Source organism: Penicillium paradoxum, assembly GCF_028828445.1.
Source record: "Penicillium paradoxum strain IBT 22861 chromosome Unknown utg000002l_segment0_segment0, whole genome shotgun sequence".
Classification (NCBI taxonomy): domain Eukaryota; kingdom Fungi; phylum Ascomycota; class Eurotiomycetes; order Eurotiales; family Aspergillaceae; genus Penicillium; species Penicillium paradoxum.
This window is the reverse complement of record NW_026643180.1, coordinates 1,177,816-1,191,008: the sequence shown is the minus strand read 5'-3', so window position 1 is coordinate 1,191,008 and position 13,193 is coordinate 1,177,816. Positions and strand designations below refer to the sequence as shown.

The following is a 13,193-nucleotide window of genomic DNA, read 5'->3' as shown; positions in this document are numbered from 1 at the left end:
TGAAAACGCGCATCGCCTGGAGTATCCAAGTGCGGGGCCCGGGGCCCGGATGAGACTTACCTAAGCTCCAATCCATTTGGAAGGCAGCCCTGGAGCCTTGGAGCGCTTCTAGTTCCTTCTAATCCCCCATATTCCCAGAGCCATCTTGTTGCCATTGAAGGCAGCTGCGGGAATTTGGATACCGCCCTATGTTCCAGACTATCCTGGAGTTCAGAGAGTCTTTCTTGGAAATGGCCATTTGCTAATACCTGGAACAAACGAGACTCCTTGCAACCACATGGAAAGAGTGCGTTGTATTCTAAGTGGTAAAAAGGCTTGATTTGAAGCCTCATACCTTCCTATTGGAACGTCTCTTACTTGTGCAAAGCAGTCCAGGAGGCAGTTTAAATCACGACCAGCCATCAAACCATATCACACAGAATTCCTCTAGACATCATGTCTTACGGCAGCCCAGGAAGGGAGGTTCCCATGTCCCAAAATGAACAGTCTCATTATGTTCGTACACAGGACTATGTGCGTACCCCGAAATTTTCGCGTCCTCCGTTGGGATCTGGGAAAACAGCGGCCTATGGGATCGGCGCCTACGATGACACTGTGATTGTGGACACCAAAATTTTCAGCCGCGATTCTCACGACTTTGCAGAAGATGATTTCATCTGTCCGGGATTCTTCAATCATGTCGATTTAGGCGGGTTCACCCGCCGCTTCACTCCTCCGCAATGGACTTACGAGATGCGACACCAGGCCCAGTCCATCCTTCCATTCTTGTCTTTGGGACCTTCAGTATGCTTGCGCGATGCAGATTACATCCGCAAGCAAGGCTTCACGCTCCTTCTCGCCATTCGAAGTCGGCACTCGGCTCTGGCACGTCTCATCTCTGGGGATAAGGCTGCGAATGAGGTCGGTATCATGGCAGACACGATCGATGTTCTGGATACCCAAGAGCTCATCTCCGCATTTCCCCGCGCTATCCGTCGCATTAACGATCACTTGGCTGGCATGGATCTGGGACCTAATGGGCCGGTGGTAAATGGCTCACAGCAAAAGAGGAAAGTACTTGTCTTTTGTGAATCGGGAAATGAGCGCTCTGCCAGTGTTGTCATTGCTTACCTCATGGTAATGCTCAATATTGGATCCCATGAAGCCACACACATGATCCAGCAGCGTCGTTTCTGTGCCTCTATCGAAGACGCCATGAGATTTGTCCTTACAGCTTTTGAGTCCATTCTTTCTGCTAAACGCGATGTTGAGCGTGCTAAACGCAAGAGTGTGCCTCATGCGGCTGCAACTCTTGCGCCACCATCGCTGTCGCCAATCCTCGCAAAAAAGCGAAGTTTCCAAGATCACAGGGACGATGATGTTGCTATGGAGGATGATATGGATATGGATGGTGATGTTGATCCTTTTGACGAGCGAAAGCCCAGTGCTCCGTTTCAAGACCGCGTGATTTAGAATTGACCGAGGTTCTGAGTTCACAGTGTCCTTGACTGAATTGTGCATCTCGCCACTATGTTGAGGCTCAGAGAAGGATATGCAGGGAGATGAAAGGAGATTGTCCTATCGCTGAAGTGGCATAGCCAGTTATCCTTTTTTTGTATTAAGTTTGCTTGTGTCTTTTATTGCTGTATGTATCTTTTATGCAAATACCCAGCTGGAGTTGCCCATTGCTGCCATATTCTACAAAGACATTCCAACCCTTTCACTAGCTATCATACCATTATATCCTCAAACCCGTAATATCATAAGGAAAATCATGAGATTGCTTGTGTCTAGATTCTGAGTAGAGAAATCCACGATGGGCCCTATATCAAACCCTGGCAAGTCTCGAGACACGCACCAGTTGACTGATGCACCCAAGCATCTGACCCAGCGTTTGAACTCACCTCGTCGACTTTCAACTCATATTTCCCTTACCTTATGTTTTATTTGCCAATCCAATAGCTCGAGTCTTGCGCCTACTTTGCGCAATTTCGAGACCATTCATATCCTCTCCTCTCTATTCTTTCACTTCGCGCAACACCCTTTCCATCTCACGAGCCACCCACCCTCATCACTATCATCGCTTTTATGATGAAGCGCATGCGTCCCATTGACCTTTGACACAGACTTGCGATTGATACATCCCCACCATCCATTCGGCGCATCACCCCTCATCCCAAACCTTTCATCCCTCTCAACGCGCCGCCACGATGAGCAGCATGAAACTGCGCGATAGCATTCGCGCACCGCTAAGATATGGGGAAGACGATGATTTTGATGAATCGAGACGAACCTCGCTGCGCTATGGATGCGATGACTTCTTTGATGACTCCGTGGAGCTTGGGGAGTCAGGCAGACCGCGCCCCCAGAAGAAGCGCAAACCCAACAACTATGTCCCATTCAACCCAAACCTGCCACCAGCCGCATTCCCTACTCTGGACAGGCCACAGCCAGCTCGCGACCCCACCAGACAGAATCGTGCCGGTGATGACAAGGAAGACGACAGGCAGGCCAATGGCATCCTACTTCCTCCCCTCAATGAGAGGTCGGCGCCAGCATTGGCTCCCCTTGAGATGGAAGATGTCCCAATGAGCCGTTTTGAGGATCATATCGGCAGTAACAATATGGATAACCCGGTGTATGCGAGAAACGTTGAGCTGGCGAGCATGGCTCACATGGATCCCACGGGTTTCGAGGAAATGGACACCTCTTCGGACAGTGACGATGACACACTGCCAAATGCGACTCAGGCACTTCTTGATGCTGTAAGTTTATCATGATTGATGTGGTGTTAGTATAACTGGAGGTTTCTGACATGAGTGGCTGTATTAGATTCCCAATCCCAAATGGAGCGACTTACACCGGGCAATGCAAGTTGAAATCATCGAAAACGTGATGAAGCATCATTCATGGAGACGTGTGTGCGATCTTCTTGACCTTGGGGCAGACGAGCGAACGAAGTTCATGGAGACTCTGGGTATTCGCAACAAGCAGATTGAACGAGAAAATAAAAGACTTGAGCAAATGCGACTGAAGCAGCGCAATGCACTACTCAGCATCGATAACAGCGACTTGAAGCTTTTCGTGCCGCCGCCTCAATTGGTGTTGAAAAAGATCGCCAGAGAAACGACTCGGAAGCTGGTGCTCACCAAATACACCGACCTCTTGATGTGCCAAGCTCATGATGTCCTGAAAGCCAGGCAGTACTTGCATCAGCATGGACTTCCTCGGAGATATGCTGGCGACTGGGGAGACAGCCTGGTGGTACTGCGAGAGTCTGAGGACAGCCCCCATGAGCCTGACAAGTTTGAGTGGGCAGAAGACCTGGAAATCACCCCGCCCCCAGATGGGAACGAGAATCAAATGGAGCCTTCCCACAATCCAAGCAGCAGTGTCAAGGCCACATTCATTCAAAGCGCTGGCATCAGTGGTACAATGAACCCAAAGGATCTATTACGACACAGCAGTGACCCGCAACCAATCCCGGACTGGAGCAAATATTTTGAACGGAACCCAAACTCTTCGTGGAACACCGATAGGCCCCGGCATGGGGGATTTGTCAGGCTTCATATTGGTCCAAATAGAGCGGCGCAGATCCAACAATATGATCGGACTGGTATTAGACCTCAAGAACGGCCCGTGTATATGGGATCACCAAGACCGAGCTTGCAGTCATCACCTCTACCAGAAAACCCCCAAGATACACCATCGAAGCCACCGCGGAAGGGCACTGCCCAGCCAAGGTTCCTAAAACCTGCCAAGCCTTTCAGCAGGGTCCTTACTGAGGACTGGCCCCCGAAAGATCGCGGACCATCTGAGAGCCAAGCTAGATTTAGTCATAGCATGCATCAGGCTAGGCTTGAAAAGATGGAGGTTAGAGCAAAGGAGATGCGTCGACGGTACAGCTTGCAGCCCGGCCTGCGCGTCGATGGCGTCGGTGCTGGAATCAATTTTGCAGATCGAGATCCTCAGCTAACTTCCAGGAGCCAACCCCGTCCTGTGAGTCGGCCACGTTCTTTGAATCAGTCACGTCGTTTGAATCAGCCACGCGCTTCGAACCATTCACGCCCTCGGAGTCAGCCAGTGGAAGCAAACTTGCCTTCAAATTTAGAAGATCTACCCTCGAACTTTTTCTCCCGCGCACACCGTGGAATGACAATGGGAGACTTTGACCAAATGATGAGTGAATTCATTTGCTTCGAGCCTATCGTGCCACCAGAAGAAAGCGAGCCCGAGCAGACCGAGGAAGAAGCTGCCGAGAATCTTGACGACCAGGAAAGTTCCGATGTCAGCTCACTCACCGATCTATCCATGGATGATGTGATGCTGGTGCCGACGGATGGATGTTCCCCTTCACTGTAGAAGGAGCAAACACTCAAGGGAACACGCAAGCTCTGCCACAAACATTGAGATGTTCGAGATTTCAAGGATATGAGACCATTTTACCTCGAAATTCATGTATAATTATGATGTATGGTAGTGCCGAATGAGGTTCAAGCCAAGTTCAAGTAGGAAGTCGTATACTTCGCACTCTATACATCGTAGTTCGTCTAATCTAAAACTGGCCCGTGCGCTCAACGCGAAAATGCCGCGTCGAGGACGCGCTCGTATTCCGATCTCTCATATCTTGCGAATATCTGAATGTGCACAGCATTTGTTTGAACGAGGGTTCTTTCATTGGAACCTGTTTCTGCTTGGCGTCTCGCTTTACATTCGTTTGTTCTTTGTCCCAACCGAACGCAACTTTGCGCAAGTTTTTTCACTCCACCCCTACGAATGACGTATCGTCTCCTTTGATCCCGTCATTGTCTTGAGTCCTCTACCATATTTGCAATATTACTCGATTCTATTAGACAAGATGTCTGTAGAAGGTACAGATACCCCCACGGATTCCCGTGCAGGAACTACAGCGCCCGAGTCTACCGTCCCTTCCTCGCCACTCGCAGACGCAACCGAGCCTGAAGACTCGAACCCCTCAGACAATAAAGATCTCGATGCGAAGGCCGAATTGACAGATTCAGAAGATGTGGAGGGGATGGACAGCAAGGCCAAAGCTTTAATGCACTTGTTGAAAACTAGCTCCGTACGTGACCAGTCCATTCTCGTCTTATCTGATCCCAGTAGTCTGATATCGTCTTGTATCTGCAGGTCTTTGTTGCAATTATGTCGGATAAAATGAAAAAGCAACAAGAAGAAGCAAGATTGGCCGCGATAAAGCACCATCAACAAGCTGCCGCAAGCCAGAAGAAACCCAAGTCTCCTACAGAGCCTGCCCGCCGCGCTACTCGAACTCGGCAGAAACAAGATGCCGCGGAGGAGAATCCACCTGCTGGCGAAGAAGATGTAGACGAGAAGAAACCTACATCAAATCGGGGTCGACCTAAGCGAGCTGCCGCAGCTGCAGCTAATGGCAATGCGATCTCAAACTACTTCAAAAAGGCGGATGTAGAAGTGACTGATGACAATCCCTCGGTCCAGCAAGCCCTTGAACAGGCTGCTGACGAATATGAGGCGAAACCCACTGCTCTGGGTGAGCAGGACCTTGTTGCAACACAGCAACCCTCGCTGGTCAGTGGTGGCAAGATGAGAAAATACCAGTTAGAGGGCCTCGAATGGCTTAAAACCTTGTGGATGAACGGACTCTGCGGCATTTTGGCCGACGAGATGGGTCTTGGAAAGACTGTACAGGCAATTTCTATGATCGCTTTCCTGAAAGAGAAGAAAGTTTCGGGTCCGTTTTTGATTGCAGCGCCATTGAGTACTGTGAGCAATTGGGTGGATGAGTTCGCCCGGTGGACCCCCGACATTAAAACGGTCTTGTATCATGGCTCAAAGGATCAGCGAGCTGATATTCGAAACAAGCACATGAAAATGAAGAATCAGGGAGACATGGACTTTCCGGTGGTATGCACATCTTACGAGATCTGTATGAACGATCGAAAGTTTTTGGCTCAATATCAGTGGCGTTATATCGTTGTGGTGCGTTTGGTCCAGTCATTTTTCCATTCATGAAGCTAATCAGTGTACAGGATGAGGGACATCGCTTGAAAAACATGAACTGCAAACTCATCAAAGAGCTGTTGACTTATAACTCAGCCAACCGTCTTCTCATCACCGGAACTCCGCTGCAAAACAATATCTCTGAGTTGTGGTCACTTCTGCATTTCCTACTTCCAGAAGTCTTCAATGATCTTAACTCATTCGAGAGTTGGTTTGATTTTTCTTCCGTTCTGGACAACAGAGGCCAGGCAGAGCTTGTTGAAAAACGCAAGCGTAATTTGGTCACCAGCATGCACGCCATCCTTAAGCCTTTCCTGCTTCGACGTCTCAAAACTGACGTGGAGACCTCGCTCCCTAAGAAGCGGGAGTATATTTTGTACGCCCCTCTTACCCCCGAGCAAAAAGATCTCTATCGAGAGATCATCAATGGTACAGGTCGCCAGTATCTCGAGGGCAAGGCTTTTGAGCGCCTAGAGAGCAAGAGCCGTGGCTCCCGCAGCTCCACACGCTCGCAAAGCTTGAAGCGCAAACGGAATGGCAGTAGCAATACAACTCCATCGAAGAGTGCCAAGTCAAGCGGCACATCCACCCCTACTAGCAATGGAAATCAATCCACCCGGCGCCGACGCAGCACGCGTCAGAATTACAACGATCTGAGCGATGAAGAGTTCGATGAACATCTCCGTAAACTCGAGCTGGGGATTGAAGAAGAGGAAAAGGAAGCCGAGCCCAGCGATGCTGAGGTTGAAGAGATGGAGCGGGCTAAAAATTTGAAGCTTGCTAGTAAGATGCTTGTCCTGCCTCGTTTTTTTTATCTTGCTCCCCACTAACATTGTTTTTGCAGAGAAGGAAATTGCGCAAAAGAAGATGCAAAATCCGGTTCTGCAGGCTCGACTCGCCTGTAACTCTCCACATAATTTTTATTGGCCTTGGATGGACGAGGACTCATCTGTAGATGAAACACTCGTCTCAGCCTCCGGCAAGATGCTCTTGCTGGACCGCTTAGTCTCATGCCTCCTTGAGAAGGGCCACAAGATTCTCATCTTTTCTCAATTTAAAACACAACTTGATATCATTGAAGAATGGGCAACTGAACTACGCTCCTGGGAATGTTGCCGAATCGATGGCGCTATCGCGCAGTCAGAGCGACAGGAGCAAATCAAAAGCTTCAACACAAAGGAGAGTCACAAGATCTTCCTCCTTAGCACTCGAGCTGGTGGTCAGGGAATCAACCTGGTTGCCGCAGACACCGTCATTCTATTTGACTCGGATTGGAACCCACAGCAGGATCTCCAAGCCCAGGACCGAGCCCACCGTATCGGCCAGACCAGACCCGTTATCATCTACAGATTGGCCACAAAGGGAACCGTCGAGCAGACATTACTCGAAAAGGCAGATTCCAAGCGCCGTCTTGAACGCCTGGTAATCCAGAAAGGCAAGTTCCGCTCCTTGCTCGACCCCAGCGCGAATATCCAGGAGATCGATGAATTGCGCAAGGTTCTCGGTGAGGATGAGTTCGAGCGGTTTGAGGTTGGCGCAGACGCTGCGTCGATTCTGTCGAATGAGGATCTTGAGATCTTGACCAATCGTTCTGAGGAGGCTTACTCTCGTGCTGAGAAGGGTCTTGATCGAAAAGGAGCTGCGTTTGTTGCTGTTGAAACTAAGACGGATGATGAGAGCCTCCTGTCTTGATCTGTTCGGTCACTTTTCTATTTCGCCTCATTTTTTTTCGTGCAAGCTACCTAGTTTGCTGGGGTTTTCCCAGTGGTACTGGATTGTAACAACATTCATGGTGGGCTGGCTGGTTTGGCTAGATTGGCGTTGGGATAGTGGAACTTGAGGTTTTGTTCGTGTACCAATTGCTGCATTTGGTATTTCGTGGTCTAAGAGACCACCAATGCCTTGCTCCTGTATCATACATCTATTGAATTACTTTGATAGTTTTTATTTTGCTCTTTCTTGCTTTCTTCCAGGATTCGACGAGAATAGAAATGCAATTATCCATTTGACGCCTGAAGCTCCCTAACAAGGAAATGGCTGTACATGATAGTTCGCGATAATCAATCAACAAAGTAGGGCATATATGCAACTAAGAGGGCTGTAGGAAGAAGAAAAGAAGAAGCATTAGGCCAAAAGATCCGCTAGTCCGTGTGCACACAATAATCAATCACCGCCGGGCTTTCTCGTCTTCAATCTGGCTGCGGAGGTCTGAAAGTACATCATGCCGTTGGGCCATGTGGCTCTTCAAGCCGTCAACTTGTTCTCCGACGGCCTTAACATCCTCTCGGAGCCGCTCCAAGTCCTGTCCGTCCTTTGCACGGCCAGTACCCTCTCGCAGCTCCCGCAACTCCCGCTCCTTGTACTCCAGCAGCGAGAGCGCCTCCTTTTTAATCAGAACCCAATTAGGCCGGCCATCGTGCCGCGGCCCATCTCGCCTGGATTCGGAGGCTTTGGTGGCAGAGTTTAGTTTCGTCTCCAGTTCCGCTAGCTCGCGGCGCAGTCGAACCTTCTCCCACTCCTCGTCCTGGATCGTGTCGCTGAAATCCGTGCCCTTAGGCTGGTACGAGCCCTTGCCGCCAACGCCCAGACGGCTGAGATAGGTGTCGCCGAACTTGGCCTTGCGGCCTGTGCGCGTTTCCGTATCGCCATCTGCACCGTAGCGCTGTGCGGGTCGCGCTTTGTCAACCTGGTAGTCGATTTGATTGTTTTCGAATGAGGCGCGCAGCGATGCGGGGATCGTACGTGGGATGCGGAAGCCCTCGTGGCGGAAGTTCAGGATATGCAGAAAGGCGAGCGTTGCATCTTTGTTGATTGCGGGGGTTGCGGAGGGATTAACGAGGTTCCAGGCGGAGCGGACGTCAGTGTCGGGGACATCGAGCGATTCGTAGAGTGGTTGTAGTTGTTGGACTTGAGGGGGTGTCAGCGGGGTAGTCCCTTTGCGCGCTGTGCACACTAAACATGTAACTCACATTCGACTTGGCCGCGCGCGTTCCGGTTGGCATCGTAGATCTCGGCGTACTTGTTCTTATCCTCTGGCTTCATGTACCAATCGAAGCCGTCCTTCAGGCCGAGCGAATCGTCCTCGTCTTCTATCCGCTCAAACTGCTCCTGTCCAATGTTTAATGCCCGAGTCGCCTGCACGAGATGTGATTTGGACTCTGGGACCAGCCAATCTGGCAACGTATTCGGGACCTCTTGTAGTTCCTGTTGGCAGATAAGACGCCGCGTTAGAGCGATTTGTTGACGTCTTGGGAGGGCCACTTACGCCATTGACTAGGTCGAAGACTAGGCGCATTGCGACACAGAACTCCTCAAAGTCCAGCTCTCCATCTCCGTCGACATCGGCAATATCCCAGACCTTCTCGAGCTGATCATCGCGCAGCCGGCTGTTCCTCAGCACGGAGGCAGCTTGGGAGCTGTTGAGGTGCTTCTGGCCATTTGACAACGAAACGAAGATCTCCCAGTATCGTTCAATCTCCCATTGCTCAATCTTTTTGGCAGACATGATGTATGGAGCTCCGATGAATGGAGTGGATGGTGAGGTGGGAACAATGGGGGGAAGAGCGTCGGATTTACCTACTTCCGTCAGGGGCTCAGGTGAGGTCATTGGGCCCTCCATGTTGTATGCATCTATACTTAGCACTGACATTCGGATATTTGCGCAATAGTTGCAGTCTATATTTTATCTACTGGAATCAAGGTGGTTCCCTGTATTATAGTACATCATCTGCCATGTTTAGCAGCAGAGGTCGACATCTCCTTGCCCCAGACGAACATACCAGCCCAGTCTATTATCTCGGAAATCTCTCACAATGATAGGTTCTTCCACGTTATGAATCTTTCTTCTCGTCTTTCCTCTCCGTCTGTTTAGCTTTCGCTGCAGCCTCGAGCTGCTCACTGACTTGAATAATTGCCCGCTCGGCTTCCAGTGCAAGCTCTGGTGCTTCAAGAATCGTAGCTAGCTTCTTGGCGTCGGATATCTTTAACAGGACCCGGTCCTCGCTCTGCTCTATGTCCTCGGCAATCTCGGAATATGGTGTGTCGTTCGAGATACCGTCGAGTACTCGGGATGCGCGTTTGGCGTATAACTTTTCTAAATCCGGCAATGAGATCGGATTGAGAAGATTCTTTTCAACAAGAAATTCTAAGTGTTTCGAGCCATTTAATGCTGGATATTCATCATCATTAGTCTCTGAACTGGGGCCGTGTGGAATATCGTACTAACCGCGCCAATGGGACCAGCCCCGGTATGCCAAGTAGAAAAAGGGGATGTTCGGAACCCTGCGGTTCATTAGTATACATATCAGATCACACGCGGGAAAAAAAAGCACATGGCATCCACATACACTGGAATCAACCCAAGGGGTGCTGTAATCGGCGCCGCGATCAAGCTCCACATCATCTTCTTCCGATGGTACTCTTGTCTCTCAGTAGCGATTTTGCGCAACACATGCTGAATTCGTTCCAGCCGTATCGCATTGCCGGGGAACAGCACATCAATCTTAATCTTTCCATGATCTCCATTAAGCCGCTGCTGAGTCTTGAATGAAGGAATGCTCTTGAGAGCCCATTCTTCGTATGGTATCCGTTGTTGGACTCGATTGCCCCATTTAACAAGGTGCATCTTCCACCCTTTGTCGGCTTCTTCCCACTTCGCCCATGTTTCAGCGGCCTTCGTTGTAATCCTATCAAGGATCGAAAGCTCCTTCGCTAGATCCCTGCGAAGAGGTCGAGCATATATGAGGACTCGTCCCGTCGAGATCGGGATGAGGAAGAGGCGCATGGCAGCGGGAGATCTCTGAGGGAATAGACGCGCGATCGCGATGTGGAGATAGGTATATTAAAAGATATTAAAAACCCGTCGGGATAGGAAAGGTCTTAGAAGTCTTCACAATAACCAGAGTATCGGGACTTTTTTTTTCTGTGGGTTAGGCGTAAAGGGATGGGCGCGGGAATAAACTGGGCGGTTCGAGACGTCATTCCATGCCCTTTCGCTTTCGGAGATCATCCTCTGCCCTCAAACTTGCTCCTGGTCCACGGATACTGGACACGCTATCTTTGGAACAATTGGGGATTCGCGGGCGTGCAAAGTGTTAATTGACATTTTCCGCGACTCCCGAATTACATGTTCCCCTGATCTGCTGACCATGGACAGCTCAAGAGACAGCGCTGGAGGGCGCATATTTGGTGAGAGGCTGGCGGAGAAGATACCCGCCCCTATACCAGAGACATCGGTGCTGCCAACCCATTTGAGCATCGATACCGACTCTACTGTTCGCAGTAGTTCTTCAGATCCAGCGCTTCCGCGGATAGAGGAGAGTCAGGCAGCGGATGGGACCGCGTACACCCAACGCTCGACCTTGCGATCTCTACCTGGTATGGCTCTCTTCAAAGCTTGGTTCGACGATCATTCACTGACAGTGGATCTCTATAGCTTGGATTCGGTCGGTTGAGGAGATTGAAGAGGACGGACATGAAGCCTCGGCAAGCGATCATTTACTTCCTTCCCAGCCAGGCGACGCGTTCGTCGCTCAGCACAACCACTCGCCGTACACACCATCTAAGCCGCAACCTTCTTCCTCGATTATCAACGGCTTATTTGACGACGAAGACGACGACACCCCACCGGTCAATCGTGAATCGCGCTGGGTAACGTTCTCACGGACCATCCAATACCCTCGAGAGGCTGGCAGAGAGGAACAACATGTCACGCCGGAATGGATGAACGAGAACCACGGTGATTACTTGCAACCGTGGCGAGGAAAGCATTTGGAGGGCGATAGTCCGGAGTATCCACTACACAGCGGAGGGCGAAGGGAGATCTGGTTCAAGCGCTTCCAGAACACACTTCTCCGGAGCCCAATGATACCCATGATTCTTCGGATGACTGTCTGGTGCTTCTCGCTCTCTGCGCTAGCTCTAGGTGGATCGATCCAGCACATGGCCAAAGGAAGGAGTCATCATCAAGGCCCATCTGCATTGATGGCAATCATTGTTGATGCAGTCGCCCTGGTTTACCTCATATATATCACATGGGACGAGTACACATCAAAGCCTCTGGGTTTACGTTCTCCCTCGGCTAAAGCACGTCTTATTCTCCTCGATATCTTTTTCATCGTCTTTGATTCCGCCAATCTTAGCTTGGCCTTTGCTTCACTCTCCGAAGTAACAGGATCCTGCACCGAAGCGGAAGTCAACCAAACGATCGATCCTCGTGATGATGGTATTTGTGTGAGACAAAAGGCACTTGCTTCTGTATTGCTAGTTGCGCTCCTGGCTTGGCTCACAACGTTCTCGATTAGTGTGCTCAGGTAAGCCCCTTCGTCGAAGCGTACTTGACATACTCTCTTCATCTACTAACCCGTCTCTAGACTTGTTGAAAGAGTAACACAGTGAGGTCCAAAACTTGTGCATAGAGAATTTTGACTTTTGATATATTATCATATACCATTCAAGCGAGCCTTGTTTTTGTCGGTTGGGACTTTTGGTTAGACATGCAAAGCAGGACCGTCAGCGCCATACAACGGATCTTGACGGAACCATGCCACGTTTCTGATTTCCTGCATCTTGGCTTTCTCGTCTGGTTTCCCGTAGCACATATCCCACTGTTTTCCATGTGGATATGCGCCAACCATTTGAAAGATTTCCTGATGGCCGTGCAGGTCCTCCAAGAGTCGATGTCCCACCCCAGCAGGCACAATTATCAAATCACCGCGCTGAACCATTGGCTCAAACCGCTCGGGGTTATCCTCGCCTCCAAAACAAAGACGCGCGCTCCCTGAAACAACTCCCAGGACTTCGTGCGTTGTGGAGTGGAAGTGGGTTTGGCGGTACATGCTATATACCCATTGAGGAGCGACCTCGCCCACCGCCTCCAGATGCTCCTCAAGCTCTGTGGATACGGCATTGAAGGCTCCATGATAAATCATGAGCGGCTTAGATTGGATCGAAGTGTTCGGGATGTGGTGCCACTCTGGAATCTGGCGAGTGGTCACCTTGGTGTCTGGCAGTGGAGTTATAATCATTGTGAGGGGTTTGCTATTGTGCTCGGTTCGTCTTTCATAAGGGAGTTAGGATGCATGAGTGGTAGAAATATACAAGCTGTGATTGTTCTACCTGACTCTGGGCTTCGAATGACGTCACCCGTGGTGGGGGCCCGAAGCTGCCCATATATAGTTCAAGTGTTGCTATTGAGCTATGTATTTTGATATGAT

At 50.2% G+C, this 13,193-nt stretch overlaps 7 protein-coding genes across 7 annotated transcripts; 4 read left to right on the top strand and 3 right to left on the bottom strand.

Annotated features, from left to right (window-relative positions):
• Positions 1 to 435: 435 nt before the first annotated feature.
• N7457_000447 (dual specificity protein phosphatase family protein) lies at positions 436 to 1,452 on the top strand (the record flags this gene model as incomplete). The annotated part of the gene is made up of 1 exon (XM_057171515.1): positions 436 to 1,452. The coding sequence occupies one exon, from the start codon at positions 436 to 438 to the stop codon at positions 1,450 to 1,452; it is 1,017 nt and encodes a 338-aa protein (XP_057035418.1).
• Positions 1,453 to 2,189: 737 nt separating this feature from the next.
• N7457_000446 (uncharacterized protein) lies at positions 2,190 to 4,341 on the top strand (the record flags this gene model as incomplete). Its single annotated transcript, XM_057171514.1, has 2 exons — positions 2,190 to 2,744; positions 2,812 to 4,341. 2 exons carry the CDS (start codon positions 2,190 to 2,192, stop codon positions 4,339 to 4,341), a joined length of 2,085 nt encoding a protein of 694 aa, XP_057035417.1.
• Positions 4,342 to 4,837: 496 nt separating this feature from the next.
• On the top strand, positions 4,838 to 7,671 carry N7457_000445 (putative SNF2 family helicase/ATPase PasG; the record flags this gene model as incomplete). Its single annotated transcript, XM_057171513.1, has 4 exons — positions 4,838 to 5,062; positions 5,128 to 5,958; positions 6,009 to 6,762; positions 6,824 to 7,671. The coding sequence occupies 4 exons, from the start codon at positions 4,838 to 4,840 to the stop codon at positions 7,669 to 7,671; spliced, it is 2,658 nt and encodes an 885-aa protein (XP_057035416.1).
• Positions 7,672 to 8,146: 475 nt separating this feature from the next.
• Positions 8,147 to 9,598, bottom strand: end3 (cytoskeletal adaptor protein SagA; the record flags this gene model as incomplete). Its single annotated transcript, XM_057171512.1, has 3 exons — positions 8,147 to 8,886; positions 8,949 to 9,183; positions 9,245 to 9,598. 3 exons carry the CDS (start codon positions 9,596 to 9,598, stop codon positions 8,147 to 8,149), a joined length of 1,329 nt encoding a protein of 442 aa, XP_057035415.1.
• A 211-nt stretch (positions 9,599 to 9,809) lies between these two features.
• On the bottom strand, positions 9,810 to 10,762 carry N7457_000443 (mitochondrial K+-H+ exchange-related family protein; the record flags this gene model as incomplete). Its single annotated transcript, XM_057171511.1, has 3 exons — positions 9,810 to 10,147; positions 10,205 to 10,260; positions 10,326 to 10,762. The coding sequence occupies 3 exons, from the start codon at positions 10,760 to 10,762 to the stop codon at positions 9,810 to 9,812; spliced, it is 831 nt and encodes a 276-aa protein (XP_057035414.1).
• A 364-nt stretch (positions 10,763 to 11,126) lies between these two features.
• N7457_000442 (phospholipase D regulator) lies at positions 11,127 to 12,375 on the top strand (the record flags this gene model as incomplete). The annotated part of the gene is made up of 3 exons (XM_057171510.1): positions 11,127 to 11,355; positions 11,414 to 12,290; positions 12,351 to 12,375. The coding sequence occupies 3 exons, from the start codon at positions 11,127 to 11,129 to the stop codon at positions 12,373 to 12,375; spliced, it is 1,131 nt and encodes a 376-aa protein (XP_057035413.1).
• Positions 12,376 to 12,467: 92 nt separating this feature from the next.
• Positions 12,468 to 13,004, bottom strand: N7457_000441 (cupin domain-containing protein; the record flags this gene model as incomplete). The annotated part of the gene is made up of 1 exon (XM_057171509.1): positions 12,468 to 13,004. One exon carries the CDS (start codon positions 13,002 to 13,004, stop codon positions 12,468 to 12,470), a length of 537 nt encoding a protein of 178 aa, XP_057035412.1.
• Between the last annotated feature and the right edge of the window lie 189 nt (positions 13,005 to 13,193).